This window comes from Sus scrofa, chromosome 1 (genome assembly GCF_054392235.1).
Source record: "Sus scrofa isolate SSC_HxYL_T2T_F1_AM1 chromosome 1, Sscrofa_HxYL_maternal_Yorkshire_Landrace_v2.0, whole genome shotgun sequence".
In the NCBI taxonomy this organism is placed as follows: Eukaryota; Metazoa; Chordata; class Mammalia; order Artiodactyla; family Suidae; genus Sus; species Sus scrofa.
The window spans coordinates 29,735,317-29,748,562 of NC_139383.1; the positions used below are offsets into that span (position 1 = coordinate 29,735,317).

Sequence of the window (13,246 nt, forward strand, 5' to 3'; positions counted from 1 at the left end):
TTTTGCCCACAGTATTTGCTCATAGATAATGCAGTTAACAGAGTGAACTTTTTCTATGGAAAGATTCTCTTTTCTAGCCTCCCTTCTAAGTCATGATACTCCTGTCAACACCTTCAATTGTATGACCACGGTTAACAATAACTCCTACTGATTATTGAACCCTAGAAGAAGTTAACCCTAACCCTAACTTTAACCCTAAATCTAACTTGCCAACTTTTCCAATAAGGAGACTGAGCCTAAGAAAGATGAAACAGCTAGCCCAGGATCATATGCATAGTCAACTGAGCAGCTGCCATATTTTATTCCAGGTCTGTCTGACTCCAAAACTCATGCGCCACACAGCTCTACCTCAATGTTTTTATCACCTTTGATCTAAAATAAATAATAAATGCAAGGAAGTTTCTCTTAACCACCAAGGATGTATTATAAACAACATAAATTCAGACTATCTGTATATCCTTTTGTAATTCACTTTACCTCCTTCATAATCCATTTTCCTCTCCATTAAATAAGGGGCTGAACTAAATTATCTGTTAAATCTGTTCTATCCACAAAATACTATCATTCTGGGTTAACATTCACTTTGGCCATTTTAACATTTTTTAAGTCCTACCAAATCAATGACGTAGTCAAAAAACATGCATTTATTGCATTTTCTGAGTGAGGCACGACCTACAAACACCGTGACCCAAAATAATTTTTACTTCAAAATTTAATTATATGCTTTGGTATAGAAAATATAAAGATTTCACCTGAATTCCAGTCGAACCAACTCCATGTACCTACTTTGCTTTGTGTTTTAACTTACAAATGCTGATGTGTGATCACTCATTCTGGCAATATTATTGAAAAATATGTAAGAAGCTAGACTACCGTAAAGCATATGAAAGGACCACCTATTACCCCACTCCCTACTCCTATTACCCTATTTACTGCCTCCATCATACTCATCTCAATCACTGGCATTAGGAAACAAGTTCCATGAGGGTGTGGACCCATGCATCTGGTTCCCCTCTATGCCTGTGGCTCCTGACACTGTACCCACCATACATAAGTTATCCACAAATATTTACTGAGTGAAATATATAATTAAATTAATTTCAAAATGGAGGATATCTAAGTTTTAAGGAAACACTATCAATTTTCAACTGGCATCTTGAAATGGAGCCCTGGAGATTTGGATTCCGGCCCTTTACTCGTTAGACTCTAGTTCTCAGTTTCCTTGTCTGCAAAGCAAGGAGGAAGGTGAGAAAAGATCTCTTCCACCTCTCCAAATCTCTAATCCTCAGAACTCAATGCCTACAGAAGAGAGAAAACATCTAATTTACTAGAGGTTTAACCTGGATTTCTGGACTTTATGAAACTGAAACCATTGCTGAGCCAGGCTAGAAGCATAAGTAAGCAAAGTGAGTTGGGTGGTAAATTGCCTTATGCAATTCACAGTCACAAGGGCCAAACCGAAAAATATCAAATCCCAGCAAGAACGCAAGTGAAATAGAGCCACGCAAGGAAGAACGCTTGTCTAGTCCCTCCGAATCAGAGCCTCTTCAGGGCCAAGACAAGTCCCTGTGCTCCGTGATATGCAAATGTCATTCATGTTAAGTAACCGAATGAGGATGAATCACTAGTCTGTAGAGACCTGAACAATAAGACCTGTGATCTCTGATGAGACCTCTTGACTCATCTCTTGATCGGATTCCTGCTGTCCTCCTCCAAACTGTCATCTTTAACAGGGTGAAGGTTAGTGAGACCAGGTCTGCAGACTGAGGGATCTTTGCTGGAGCGAAATAGTGTGGGTGGATTCTGCCCTCAGCACATGAACAGGGACCCCACATTGTCTGCAAGCCTGCCATGCTAGCATAAGCACAGGGCAGAGTGGCCCCCTTAGCGGAGACTGAACAGCTGAGACCATATTTGACCTTCCTCCTGGTCAAAATATTCCAAAGCTCTGAAATACTTTGGACTCCTCCATTGTCCCTTATTTTCAGCCATTCATCAAGTCTCCCCAGATCATTCCAGCTCCCCCTTCACAGCCGTCCCTTCCTTTCCACATTCACAGTCCCCAGGCTCATCTGCTCCCCAAACTACTCTCTGATGCTCAGCAACTGCCTAATCTCCACAGTTTGGGTCTTTTCTGACTCTGGCCTCTCACACAAACTGCCCAGGCTCCTAATTCCTTCAGAGTGAAGGGCTCCCTAACATTCAAAGCCTTCCTCTATCTTTCTACCTTGCTGCCAATCATTTCTCCCAGGAGCCTTCTGTTTCCATGAAATTCTCCAGCCAACACTTGCTTAAACACATATTGTTAAGATTTGCCCCCCACACCTCTGCTTGCGTCGCCCTGCCCACTTTGGATAGACCTCTGCCTGTCCACCAATCCCAGTGATGCCAGGATTTCGAAAACCTGTCAAATCCGCCCCCTTCCTTGAAGATTTGCTCAACAATTTTCCCACACTATTGCTTCCTCCTTGAAACCCTGACCAAATTGAATAACTACACCACATTCTTCACATTGGGTTTGGAGGTACTTAATATCAGATTGCGTATGGCTTTGTGGACGTCTACGTTCTGTTCCCAAAGCAGAATATAAAGTCCAATAGATGAACAAGTATCCCTATAGCAACCAGGGTAGCATCTTGGATTTAAACAAATACTTAGTAAATACATATTGGGTATAATAAACCTAGGCAAGAGAAAAAAATCAAAGAAGGCTTTTCTTCCTCCCGGATACACAGAACTGAGTTCAAAATTAATGTTTGCAGGATGGCTTTACTCCCTGCGATAGTGTCCAGGGGATATTTATAAAGCCTTACTAAAGCAGTTTGAGAGGCAAAATTTCATTTCTCTGGATAGCAAATGTTCTTGCTTACTTTTTTTTTTTTTTTTTTTTTTTTTTGGTCTGTCTTTTTAGGGCCACACCTGCAGCATATGGGAGTCCCCAGGCTAGGGGTCGAATCAGAGCCATAGCCGCTGACCTACACCACAGCCACAGCAACACCAGATCCGAGCTGAATCTGCAGCCTAAGAGATACCAGTCAGTTTCTTAACCAGAATAAGAACTCCCTGTTTTTGCTTACTTTTTTTTTCTTTTTTTTCTTTTTAGGGCCTCATGTGGCATATGGAAGTACCCAGGCTAGGCGTCGAATCAGAGCTGCCGCTGCCAGCCTATGCCACAACCACATTAACTCAGGATCTTAGCTGTGTCTGCAACCTATACCACAGCTCACCACAATACCAGATCCTTAACCCACTGAACAAGGCCAATGATCAAACCCTCGTCCTCATGGACGCTAGTCAGGTTCATTACAGCTGAGCCACAACTCAGAATTCCCCTTGCTTACTTTTGAACGTTATGTAATCTGAGATAGGGAAGAATCAACTTCCCTGGAGTTCCCTTGTGGTGCATCAAGTTAAAGATCCTGTGTTGTTACTGCAGTGGCTCAGGTTCAATCCCTAGCCCAGGAACTTCTACTTGCCAAGAGCATGGCCAAACAAACAAAAAACAAACAGAAACAAGACAAAATATTCCAGCTTAAAAAAAGAGGGGATAGATGAAAGAAAACTGGAAAAATGTTGGTACTTGTTAAAGCAGATTGATAGATACATAGCGGTTTATTGTACTATTTACATTTGTGAATGCTTGAAATTTTCTCTAACAAAATGCTTAAAAACCTTAGAATGTTGTTCTTCTATTCTTATTATAACAACACCTTCTCACATCTCACCAAGCAGACTTCCAAAGTGTATGTCCTCTGGCAGGTATATCCTTTCCCAGAGAAAGAAGGAAAATACCAGAGACCCCATTGTAGATTTATCACTACTTCAGCCATGGGGGTCTTGTGAAGACTCAGCAGGACTGATATATGATATATAATTTTCTCACTTCTGTGAAGTACCTAAAACTATGGGACTCAATTTTAGGACATTGCTTACAAACAATTGCAGTACATAAGATGATTAATGAACCTTCATAAACTCATGCTACAAATATATTCCACAAGCTTTATAGGTAATTTTCTGTGGGTACTTTGGTTCTTGGGAATCATAAAGAATTGCATGTTATTCTTGCATGATAATAACATGGAGAGTAAGAGAGTATTCTTGATGACTCTGACTTTCTTTTTTCCTTTTAGGGCTGCACTTGCAGAGTTGCCTGGAAGTTCCCAGGCTAGGGGTAAAATCAGAGCTGCAGCTGCCAGCCTACACCACAGCCACAGCAACACAAGATCCAAGACACCTCTGAGACCTACACCATAACTCATGACCACGCCAGATCCTTAACCCACTGATCAAGGCCTGGGATTGAACCCACATCCTTGTGGATATTAGTCAGGTTCTTAATCAACTGAGACACAAGAGGAATTCTGATAACTCTGACTTGAACAGGAGCAATTTCAGCAGTGTAGAAGATTTTTCAAACAAATAGTAAAAATTATTCATAAGTGAATGAGATTTGGAGAAACTATGTTTGTTTGGCACAAACACCCCAAAAACACAAGGTAATCAGAGCTTAATGCAGGAAGAATGCTCATACAAAGCAGTTTTCCCAAAAGGGCCTCTGGTTGTAAAATCAATTAGAATTTTTCAAATAAAATGTCTAAAAATGTGTTCAAGTAGCAGATCCTTCTTACTTTCACAGTACATTGCATTTATAGGTTCTTGGAAACCTGTTAGTTACTCACATTTGGAAATAAAGCTTGTAGCCCTTGTATCTATCTTAAAACCCTCTCATGAGGATGAGTGGACAGGAAGGAAGCCAGCTAACCTAGGAATACAAGAATAAGGTGAGAAGTAATAGCCACTTTCCAATACTCTAGGTATGATTTGATCAAAGAGAAAGTAGATCTCTTCCATGTAACTCAGGAGTGAGCCAGAGCCAGTGTGGAAAGCTTCAAGGATCCAGATTTCAGTTCAACTTACAAAGAATTTCCTAGCAATTGGAGTAATACTTTAATGGAAGAGGTAATTCCTTGGAAGAAAATTATACTGAGGCTGCTGAGTGAAGTTTGAGGGATGTTTTTGCTTTGCAGCTCAAAATATTGGTGCTAGCCTACGCTTTCTTTTTTTTTCCTTGAGATTTACATTTTAATAATTGTTAGCACAATTTTACTCCTAAAGTTAGATTTCTTATCAATTACATTATCAGAAAATTCCATTGATAAAACATAGACCACTTACATATTTGTGTATCAAATATTTTATGTGCTTATCTGATATACTCACCAACGTAGGATGTTGATTTATTACTAGATGTTTTTTTTTGTGGGGGGAGGAGTAAGAAGACTTAATATGAAATCTCCCCTCTTAACAAATTTTCGAGTGTGGAATTCAGTGATGTTGACCATAGGTCAATGTTGTTCAGCAGATCTCCAGACCTTAATCTTCTTCCATAACTGCAGCTTTATTCTCACTGTATAGCAACTCCCCATTGCCCCTTCCCCAGCAACCCCCACACACACACTCCCCGCTGAAACCACCACTTTACTTTCTGCTTCTATATGTTTCTCTACTTAAGATGCCTCTTATAAGTATTATCCTACAGTATTTGATATTCTGTGTCTGGCTTATTTCACTTCGCACAATGTCCTCTGGTTGCATTCTTGTTGTTGCCTATGGCGGGATTTCCTTCTCTGTCAATGTAGAATAACATTTCATTGCATGTATATACTATGTCTTCTTTATCCATTCATCTGTCCATAAGCATTCAGGTTGTTTCTACCTCTTGGCTATTGTGAATAATGCTGCAATGAACATGGGAGTGCAGATAACCCTTTGAGATCCTGGTGTCCACATGATATTTGATGCTAGTTCACAACAAAAGAAGGAGCTTAGGTCAGATTGTTAGTGGATACACTGCTTCCTTCATCATTAAAGACTTGCTGTGGAAAGAAAAATGTCAATAGAACTAAGCAATGTACTTAGTGATACTCTTGCTGCAGTGGAAGGAATACTTTGAGTATTTTGAGTACTTTGACCATTGCTGCAATGGAAGGAATTTATCCATTAAATAGTAAATACTAGAGACTTGTCACAGTAATCAAATATCACACTCCAAAATATACATAAATGGGATGTCCATTTAAACACTGAGATGTTTATTTCCCCCATTTGAAAACATGTTTGAAAGCCACATATCACAGTCATGTAAAACTGAAAAAGAAGATGGATTATTGCTATTCCCTGGTATTTATTGTAAGGAGTATATTTGTTGTATATACACCAGGCAGACTTTAGGTTGAATAGATTATACCTATTCCATATATGCATGTGTTGCCATTTAAAAACATAGACCCTATTATAAAATAAGAATTCATTGTAAGGTACAACTGAATTAAAAGTAGCTCTTCTTTATTATGTGTTTTCCCAAGCACATTATATGTTATATAGAAGTCCAAAGGGCTTTTTATGTGATGAATATTCTTTTTTCTTTTCTTTTTTCTCTTTTCTTTTTTCCTTCTCTTTTTCATTTTTTTTCTTTTTTGCTTCTTTTAAAATTTTAATTATTTTTATTTTTTTAGTTTTTCTGAAGAATATTCTTACAAGAACAAGCTTGCTAATCTTGCAGGGCCTCTCTATCCAGCTGTGTAGTTTGCACACTGCAAAGGGCACAGGATGAGGGAGCAAGTAGGAGCTGCACCCTAGCCCCCATGTGCTTATCCAGCCATGAGCCCTTGCAGTGAAACTACATCAGGCCTGAGGTCACCAACCATCCCAGGTGTCTAGGACAGAAGGGTTTCCCAGGATGTGGGGTTTCACTGCCACAGCCAGCACCAGCATAGTTCCGGACAAACCAGGATGGTTGATCACCCTAAATGGCACATACATCCTAGCTTCAGCCTTGGAATCTTACCTATAGAATTTTAGGCCTGGAAAAGTTAAAACAGTGATGCCACTTTTTCATATCACTTCTTTTCTCCTTATGTTTTCAAGGTGAAAGAGCCCTGTAATCATGCCACCATCCTGACCAAGCCTGACCCAAGAACCTTCTGGACTAATGATGATTCAGGTATGATTGGAAAATAATGTATATGAAGTATTCTGTAGGAAAGCCCTACACAAAGGCAAAGTTTGGGGGAAAATTTTAGTTTTACTTGTTCATGTCTTTATATCTAGCCCTACACCTGAATATACTCCACACTTTTTTTATAAGTCCATTAATTTTTATCTTGCTCTTCGGTATCTAAAGCATAGATACCATAAGGTGCAACCTGATGAACTGTGAAGTATATTCAAGTGTTGGGGGAACAGAACATGATTCTTATTTCTTGGGGTAGAGAACACAAGAGTAGAATAAAGTGGCCAGACACCCTGGTCCAAGTGTCTCTTCCAGGGGAATGAAGGGATCAAAAAATCCTAACGCAAGTCATATTGAGAATACCTAGTGGAGGGCAGGTATGACTTGTACTATTATCCTGACATATAAATCTAATCAGAATAGAGGAATGTCATTTTCTGAGACCAGAGAATATGTTTCAGGTTGAGTAATCAAAAATTATGTTGAAGAGTTCCCTTGTGGCTTGGTGAGTTAAAGATTTGGTGTTGTCACTGCTGTGGCTCAGGCGCAGTTTCGATCCCTGGCCCAGGAACTTCCACACACTGCAGGCTCAACCAAAAAAAAAAAAAAAACAAAAAAAAACAAACAAAAAAAAATTACATTCAGATCAAGAACCGGGTATGTTCTTATAGGAAATTGAAGACATCTTTTTATTCTTTTTCACAAACACATTGAGCCACAAGGCCTAATTACACAAAGTAGAGATACTAGAAATGAGAAGGAAGGTTAAGCAAAAGGAGCAAAATAATTAAGAGAGTGATACTAGAGCTTTCACCTTCTCTAATTAAATAGGGTCTAATTAAGTGGAGAAGAGTGGGGATAGCTAATATTTGTATTAGGCCTCATGGCTTTACAAAGTGTGTTCACAAAAATTAATTGAGAGTTTGGGCCCACCCTGTGAAATAGGAGGGGCTGTCTGTCCTCACTCTCCATGTGTGAGAGATGAGATCAGATGCCGAAAGAGGTTAGCTGACACCCCAGGCTCACGAGCAAAGAATGCCAGGGCTGGGAGTAGGATGAAGCAGAGTGCCTGCGAGCTCAGTTCTGTATCCCTCTTCCTAGGAAGAAGCTCTCCTTTAAGAAGCAACATGAGCTAAATGGATGCTTTAATCTTTTCTTTATAAAAGAGAGTCAGAGACGGTGCCTATTAGCAGAGCGTGAGGGGTTGAAGAGGAGAGTGAAAAAACATTCAGCTGCCTTTTTTTAAGGGTCCAGACTTATGGTCTAAACTTATCAATTTCATGTCAAAAAAAAATTGTTCTGTCTTGTTTTACGTCTTTTGAAGAAAGATGAAAAAACATGAAAGTGAAATGGCCTATTTATGCCATCATTGTGGTCCATTAGCAGTACGACCATAAAATATGCTTTCCACTGGCTAATATTGCACTTAAGATCTACAGCACATATGTTGTGAAGATGCTGTGTAGAACAAAACATTACAAATCAAAAATAAATGATTCTTAAAGTTCTGTAAAGAGAATGGAATGAGAGGGGAATCGGTACAGGCTAGGTCCAGAAAATGATGCTTGGGCACTTTCTGGAGCTGGAGAAATTATGTTATAAGAAAAACGAATACACAGAACATGTACAGAAATAGCGATAAGAATGCTTCATGTGTACTCATCGTAAAAAATTTTTTTAAATTATTTTTGTGTCATCAACAAGGTTACAAAGATAGAGTGTCACTTCTGTAGCTGCTCATCTAATGAAGATTCCCCCCAATATCAATTCCCAGACTAAGGTCTCTGTCTAATGATTTGGTAGGGAGGGTAATTGTTCAGTCAATTACTGAGACATGGATATGAAAATCTTCACCTATATCAGTAGAATAATCTTTTGCTTTTTAAAATTCAGTCAGTTTTTGCTTTATATGTTTTGAAGCTCTGATATTAAGCACATACACTCTTATAATTGTTATAATTCCTGATGAATTGATTGCGTTCCTCTTTATCTGTGATAAAAGTCTTTGTCTGAAGTATTTTTCTCTGATATTAATATGGCCAAGTCAGCCTTCCAATACTTACTCTTCGTATGGTTTATCTTTTCTGTCCATTTTGTTTCAAGCTATCTGTGTCTTACAGTTAAAGTACTTCTTTTATAGACCCCATATTGTTAAGTTTTCCTTTTAAAAACTATCTGACAATCTCTGCTTTTTACTTGGAATGTCTGGACCACTTATACTTAATGTAATTTTTAGATATAACTATGCCATTTTGATATTTGTTTTTGACTTTGCTGTTTTTCCTCTTATAACTTCTCTAGAATTATTTGAGGTTTTTTTTAGGATTCAGCAGTAATTTATCTATTGACTTGGTGGTGGCTCTAAGGATTACAATTAATAACTAAGATTTCACAGGTTATTATAGGTAACTTGAAACAGTATAGGTGCATTTATCCTACTCCTCCTCCCATCGTTTATATTTTGGGTATCATATATATTACTTCTATATATGAAATTAAACCTATAGTATGATATATTTACAAGAAAACTATCTTTTGTATTTCCCAAGATGTTTACTGTTTCTGTACTTCATTTCTTCTTGAAGATCCAGTTTTCCTCAGAAATCATTTCCCTTTAGCTTGGAAAAACTTCATTTAGCATTTCTTATAATGTAGTGCTTCTCTAGCAATGATACATCTCAGTTTAATTTTTATGATATGCCTTTATAAATGAAAATATTTTTATATTATTATAGAAGGACATTTTTAATAGTGTTCTTAGAATTTGAATTTGAGGGATGCAATTGTTTCTGCTGTGGTTTCTATCCTGCAATATGCCCTTTCTTCTTTAAGACATCTAGAAACTTAACTAAAACTTCTGTGTGCCTTCAATTCTGTTAAGTGTAAACATGAGCTAAAGCAACTCCACAGCCATCCTTCTGCAACATGCAAATTTATGAGCCTATAAATGAATTCTTTACAAAGACAATATTCTAGTAACAATATGAATTTTGTTAGGATAACTTTTATCAATTCCTGAAATAATTGTGATGAAATTATTTCATCATTTCCTATCAAAAATATATTTCAGTGAATGAATGGATATTTCCATTCAAAGCCAGCCATCATCAGAGAGTATTTTACTTTTTTAATCTAATGTACAGTCTCTGAAACACAGTCTAAGTAGAGTTAAATAAGAGTGGTAACTAGTCCAGATTGCTTGGTAGAAACAGAAGTTGAACTAAAAAATATTTTGTTTTGAAGTAGGGAATTCCTGAAGGTTAGCTCACCCTGAAATCTGGTGAAAATGCCTAAATTTTCCTACTCATTATCTTTTTGTGTGACTACCAGAAAACGGGACTGGTGGGCTCAGTTGCCATATGCAGATATGGTAGTTGGGGAAATGAAAGTAATTTTTAAAAATTTTTTTTTAAACATAATATGAAAGTAGCATATGTTCATCGTAGGAAAGAAATGGAAAATTAATCACCCATAATCTTACCACCCACACTTTTTTTCCTTGGACTTGACTCTCTCATGCATTCCCAGCATTTGTTCTGACAATAAGCAAACAGGCTGCACAAGTTAAGGCTCTTTCTTCCTATCTTTGTTTTCAAGCTTTGAAACCTGAGCTGTTTGTTTTTGCACACCTTTGTTTTTCAATTGCTGGTCCTGCCTTGGCCTGCAATATCCCCTTAAATGAGAATTTCGAGGTGGGATGAGTTTCCCCACACTTTCAGAATGTGTGTTTTTCCAGTACTATTGTTAACAATACAGGTACTAGTCTTTACGTAGAGTTAGTTAGATAATGAAGCAGTTAAAACAATAAGGTTGCTTTTACAAGGACCCTGATTTTCACTGGGCACCTGTGAAAATGTAGCTCCTTGCTGTTCTCCGTGGGCTTTTTACTTGAAGTCGCTTTTTAACAAAATGTTATGCTACCCTTGAGAGTTTCAAAATTTCTGGATTTCTTTCAAGCAAAAATCAAAGAGCAAGATTCATTATTGTGCAAATTTTTCCCAGAGGGAAAATTTTAATCTTGCCTTATATTTGCAGGTTTATGCATTATTTCTTTCTATTTTTAATGCTTCATCACAATTTAAGATTTGGTCTAAATTTCTGGGGATGTAGAAATCAATATAAAATGACATATACATATTTATGCGGGAGTAGTAATAATTTATGTACCAAATGTAGAAATGAAGTGATTCATAATTTGAAAACATATGGACTACAGAAATATTTCAGTGTTTCAGAGAATAAGTAAAATTAGATCACTGTGTTAATATAAGGAGAGGGAGGACTTCATTACATAAATTTTTAAAAGTAAAGAAAACATAATTTCTAGATTTTTTTCTAAAAAAGCAAAACACTCATATTTAATATCTAGAAAACAGTTGCTTCTTCCCTCAAAATATGGCATAACCTAAAAGAAAAAAATGTGAGAAAAGTTAAATACAATCTGCTTACACGGAAACTTTCCATCTGATGTTTGTCAGCCACTGTGGACTTTACCTCTTGCTATTAGAGATAAACCTTGTAGTAAAAAATATGTGAAGGAGTTCTCATCATGGCGCAGTGGTTAACGGATCCGACTAGGAACCATGAGGTTGCAGGTTCGATCCCTGGCCTTGCTCAGTGGGTTAAGAATCCGGCATTGCCATGAGCTGTGGTGTAGGTTGCAGACGTGGCTCGGATCCCGTTTGCTGTGGCTCTGGCATAGGCCGGCGGCTACAGCTCCGATTCGACCCCTAGCCTGGGAACCTCCATATGCCATGGGAGCGGTTCAAGAAATGGCAAAAAGACCAAAAAAAAAAAAAAAAAAAAAATCTGTGGAAACATGAAGATCTCTTAAGGGAACTGACTTCATTTACTCAGGTTCTGTTCTACCTTTAAAAAGTAACTGTCTCCGTAAAAAAATCACCTTATCCACAGTGAGGAAGTCCAAGGATAACAAAAAGCCACCAATGGAAGCAGAGATGGAGCTAGGCTTTGGAAAGGACAGGTGTGATCGCAAGAACTCTGCAGGCTAGGCTACTTCGGACTTTCCTGCTTCTGCAGCTCAAACTTTTCAAAATTGAACTTGGTATTTAGTCCCTCCATCTTAGATCAGGAAACTACAATCGTCCTCAGTTTCCTGAGCCACATCTCTCAGGCAGCTGGACCCACATCAGAGTGGACCAGCAGACCATCTGGCCATACTTCTCGGGGAGTCATGCGGGGAGCAATGGGAAACGGCTGCGTGTTTTACGTTCTGCTACGCTTAGTGCTGTGAGCACTTGAGGAAGGCGTCCTGAGTCTGCCACCAATTGCAATGCTTATTACCAGCCCGACTTCGGACACATGATGTCACCCTTCTGTGCTTCCATTTCTTTCACCTGTAAAAATGGAAAAGTGTGATAGATCACAGAGTTTCATGAGGGTTGGAGGAGATAAAGCAGGTAAAGTCACTTAGAACTCTGCCTAGAATGCAGTAGTGGTCAGTTTATGACAGTTCTTCTTACTTGGAGAAAGAATTATGTCATTTATCCAAATCCAAACTCTCATCCCCCTACTCCTTATAGGATTTACAAACTATAGTTTGAAAGAATACATTTTATTTTGTCATTACTGTTACTATTTCACACTTTTCTGAATCCATAGCTTGTTTGTGTGGTGTGTGTGTGTGTGTGTGTGTCTTCCTTCCTGAACCAAGACGCTCGTTATTCACTGTCTTCTATTATCTGGATCCCCACACACAGGACTGATAAGCTTCCTGAAGATAAACATGTGGCTGGACAGAAAACCCTCAAACTGGAAAAAACCTTAGACATTGCCTCGTCATTTAGATAAAAAGTCACCTTCTTAAGCAAGGATCCCCAAAGCAAAACACATTTTTGTTTTGCACAACTTTAACCATTTACAATGGTTTAGAGGGTTCCAAGTTCAAGGAAAGGTTGTTTATTCCATGAGCAGCAAATGTCATTTCAAAGCTTTTCTGTTTAAAGATAGAGTCATGCTCATCAAGCATTTCAGTTATGTTTGATGGCAAAACGTTATCAAATCCTACCCTCATGACGGTCCTGCTGCCTGCCGAGTGCTCAAGTGCGTGTGTGAATGTGTGACCATGGACTCAGTCAGCTCAGTGCTGAGAAGCCCTTCCCTCTCGCTCGAATTGTACTGATTAAGAGTTTAGCTTTCTGAAGTTTCACGGTTGGAGCAAAATCTGTTTCTTCCTTTGTTAAACTCAGCTTTCTCGTCACCTTGTTTATG

The 13,246-nt window shown here is 38.4% G+C and overlaps 1 protein-coding gene across 2 annotated transcripts in view; it reads left to right on the forward strand.

Annotated features, from left to right (window-relative positions):
• SGK1 (serum/glucocorticoid regulated kinase 1) overlaps positions 1-13,246 on the forward strand; it is a 128,257-nt gene that overhangs the window by 91,778 nt on the left and 23,233 nt on the right. For both annotated transcript variants that reach the window (XM_021078492.2, XM_005652668.4), the window contains one exon: positions 6,931-7,006. In XM_021078492.2, the coding sequence (XP_020934151.1) occupies positions 6,931-7,006 (76 nt within the window). The remainder of the gene's footprint in view (positions 1-6,930; positions 7,007-13,246) is intronic.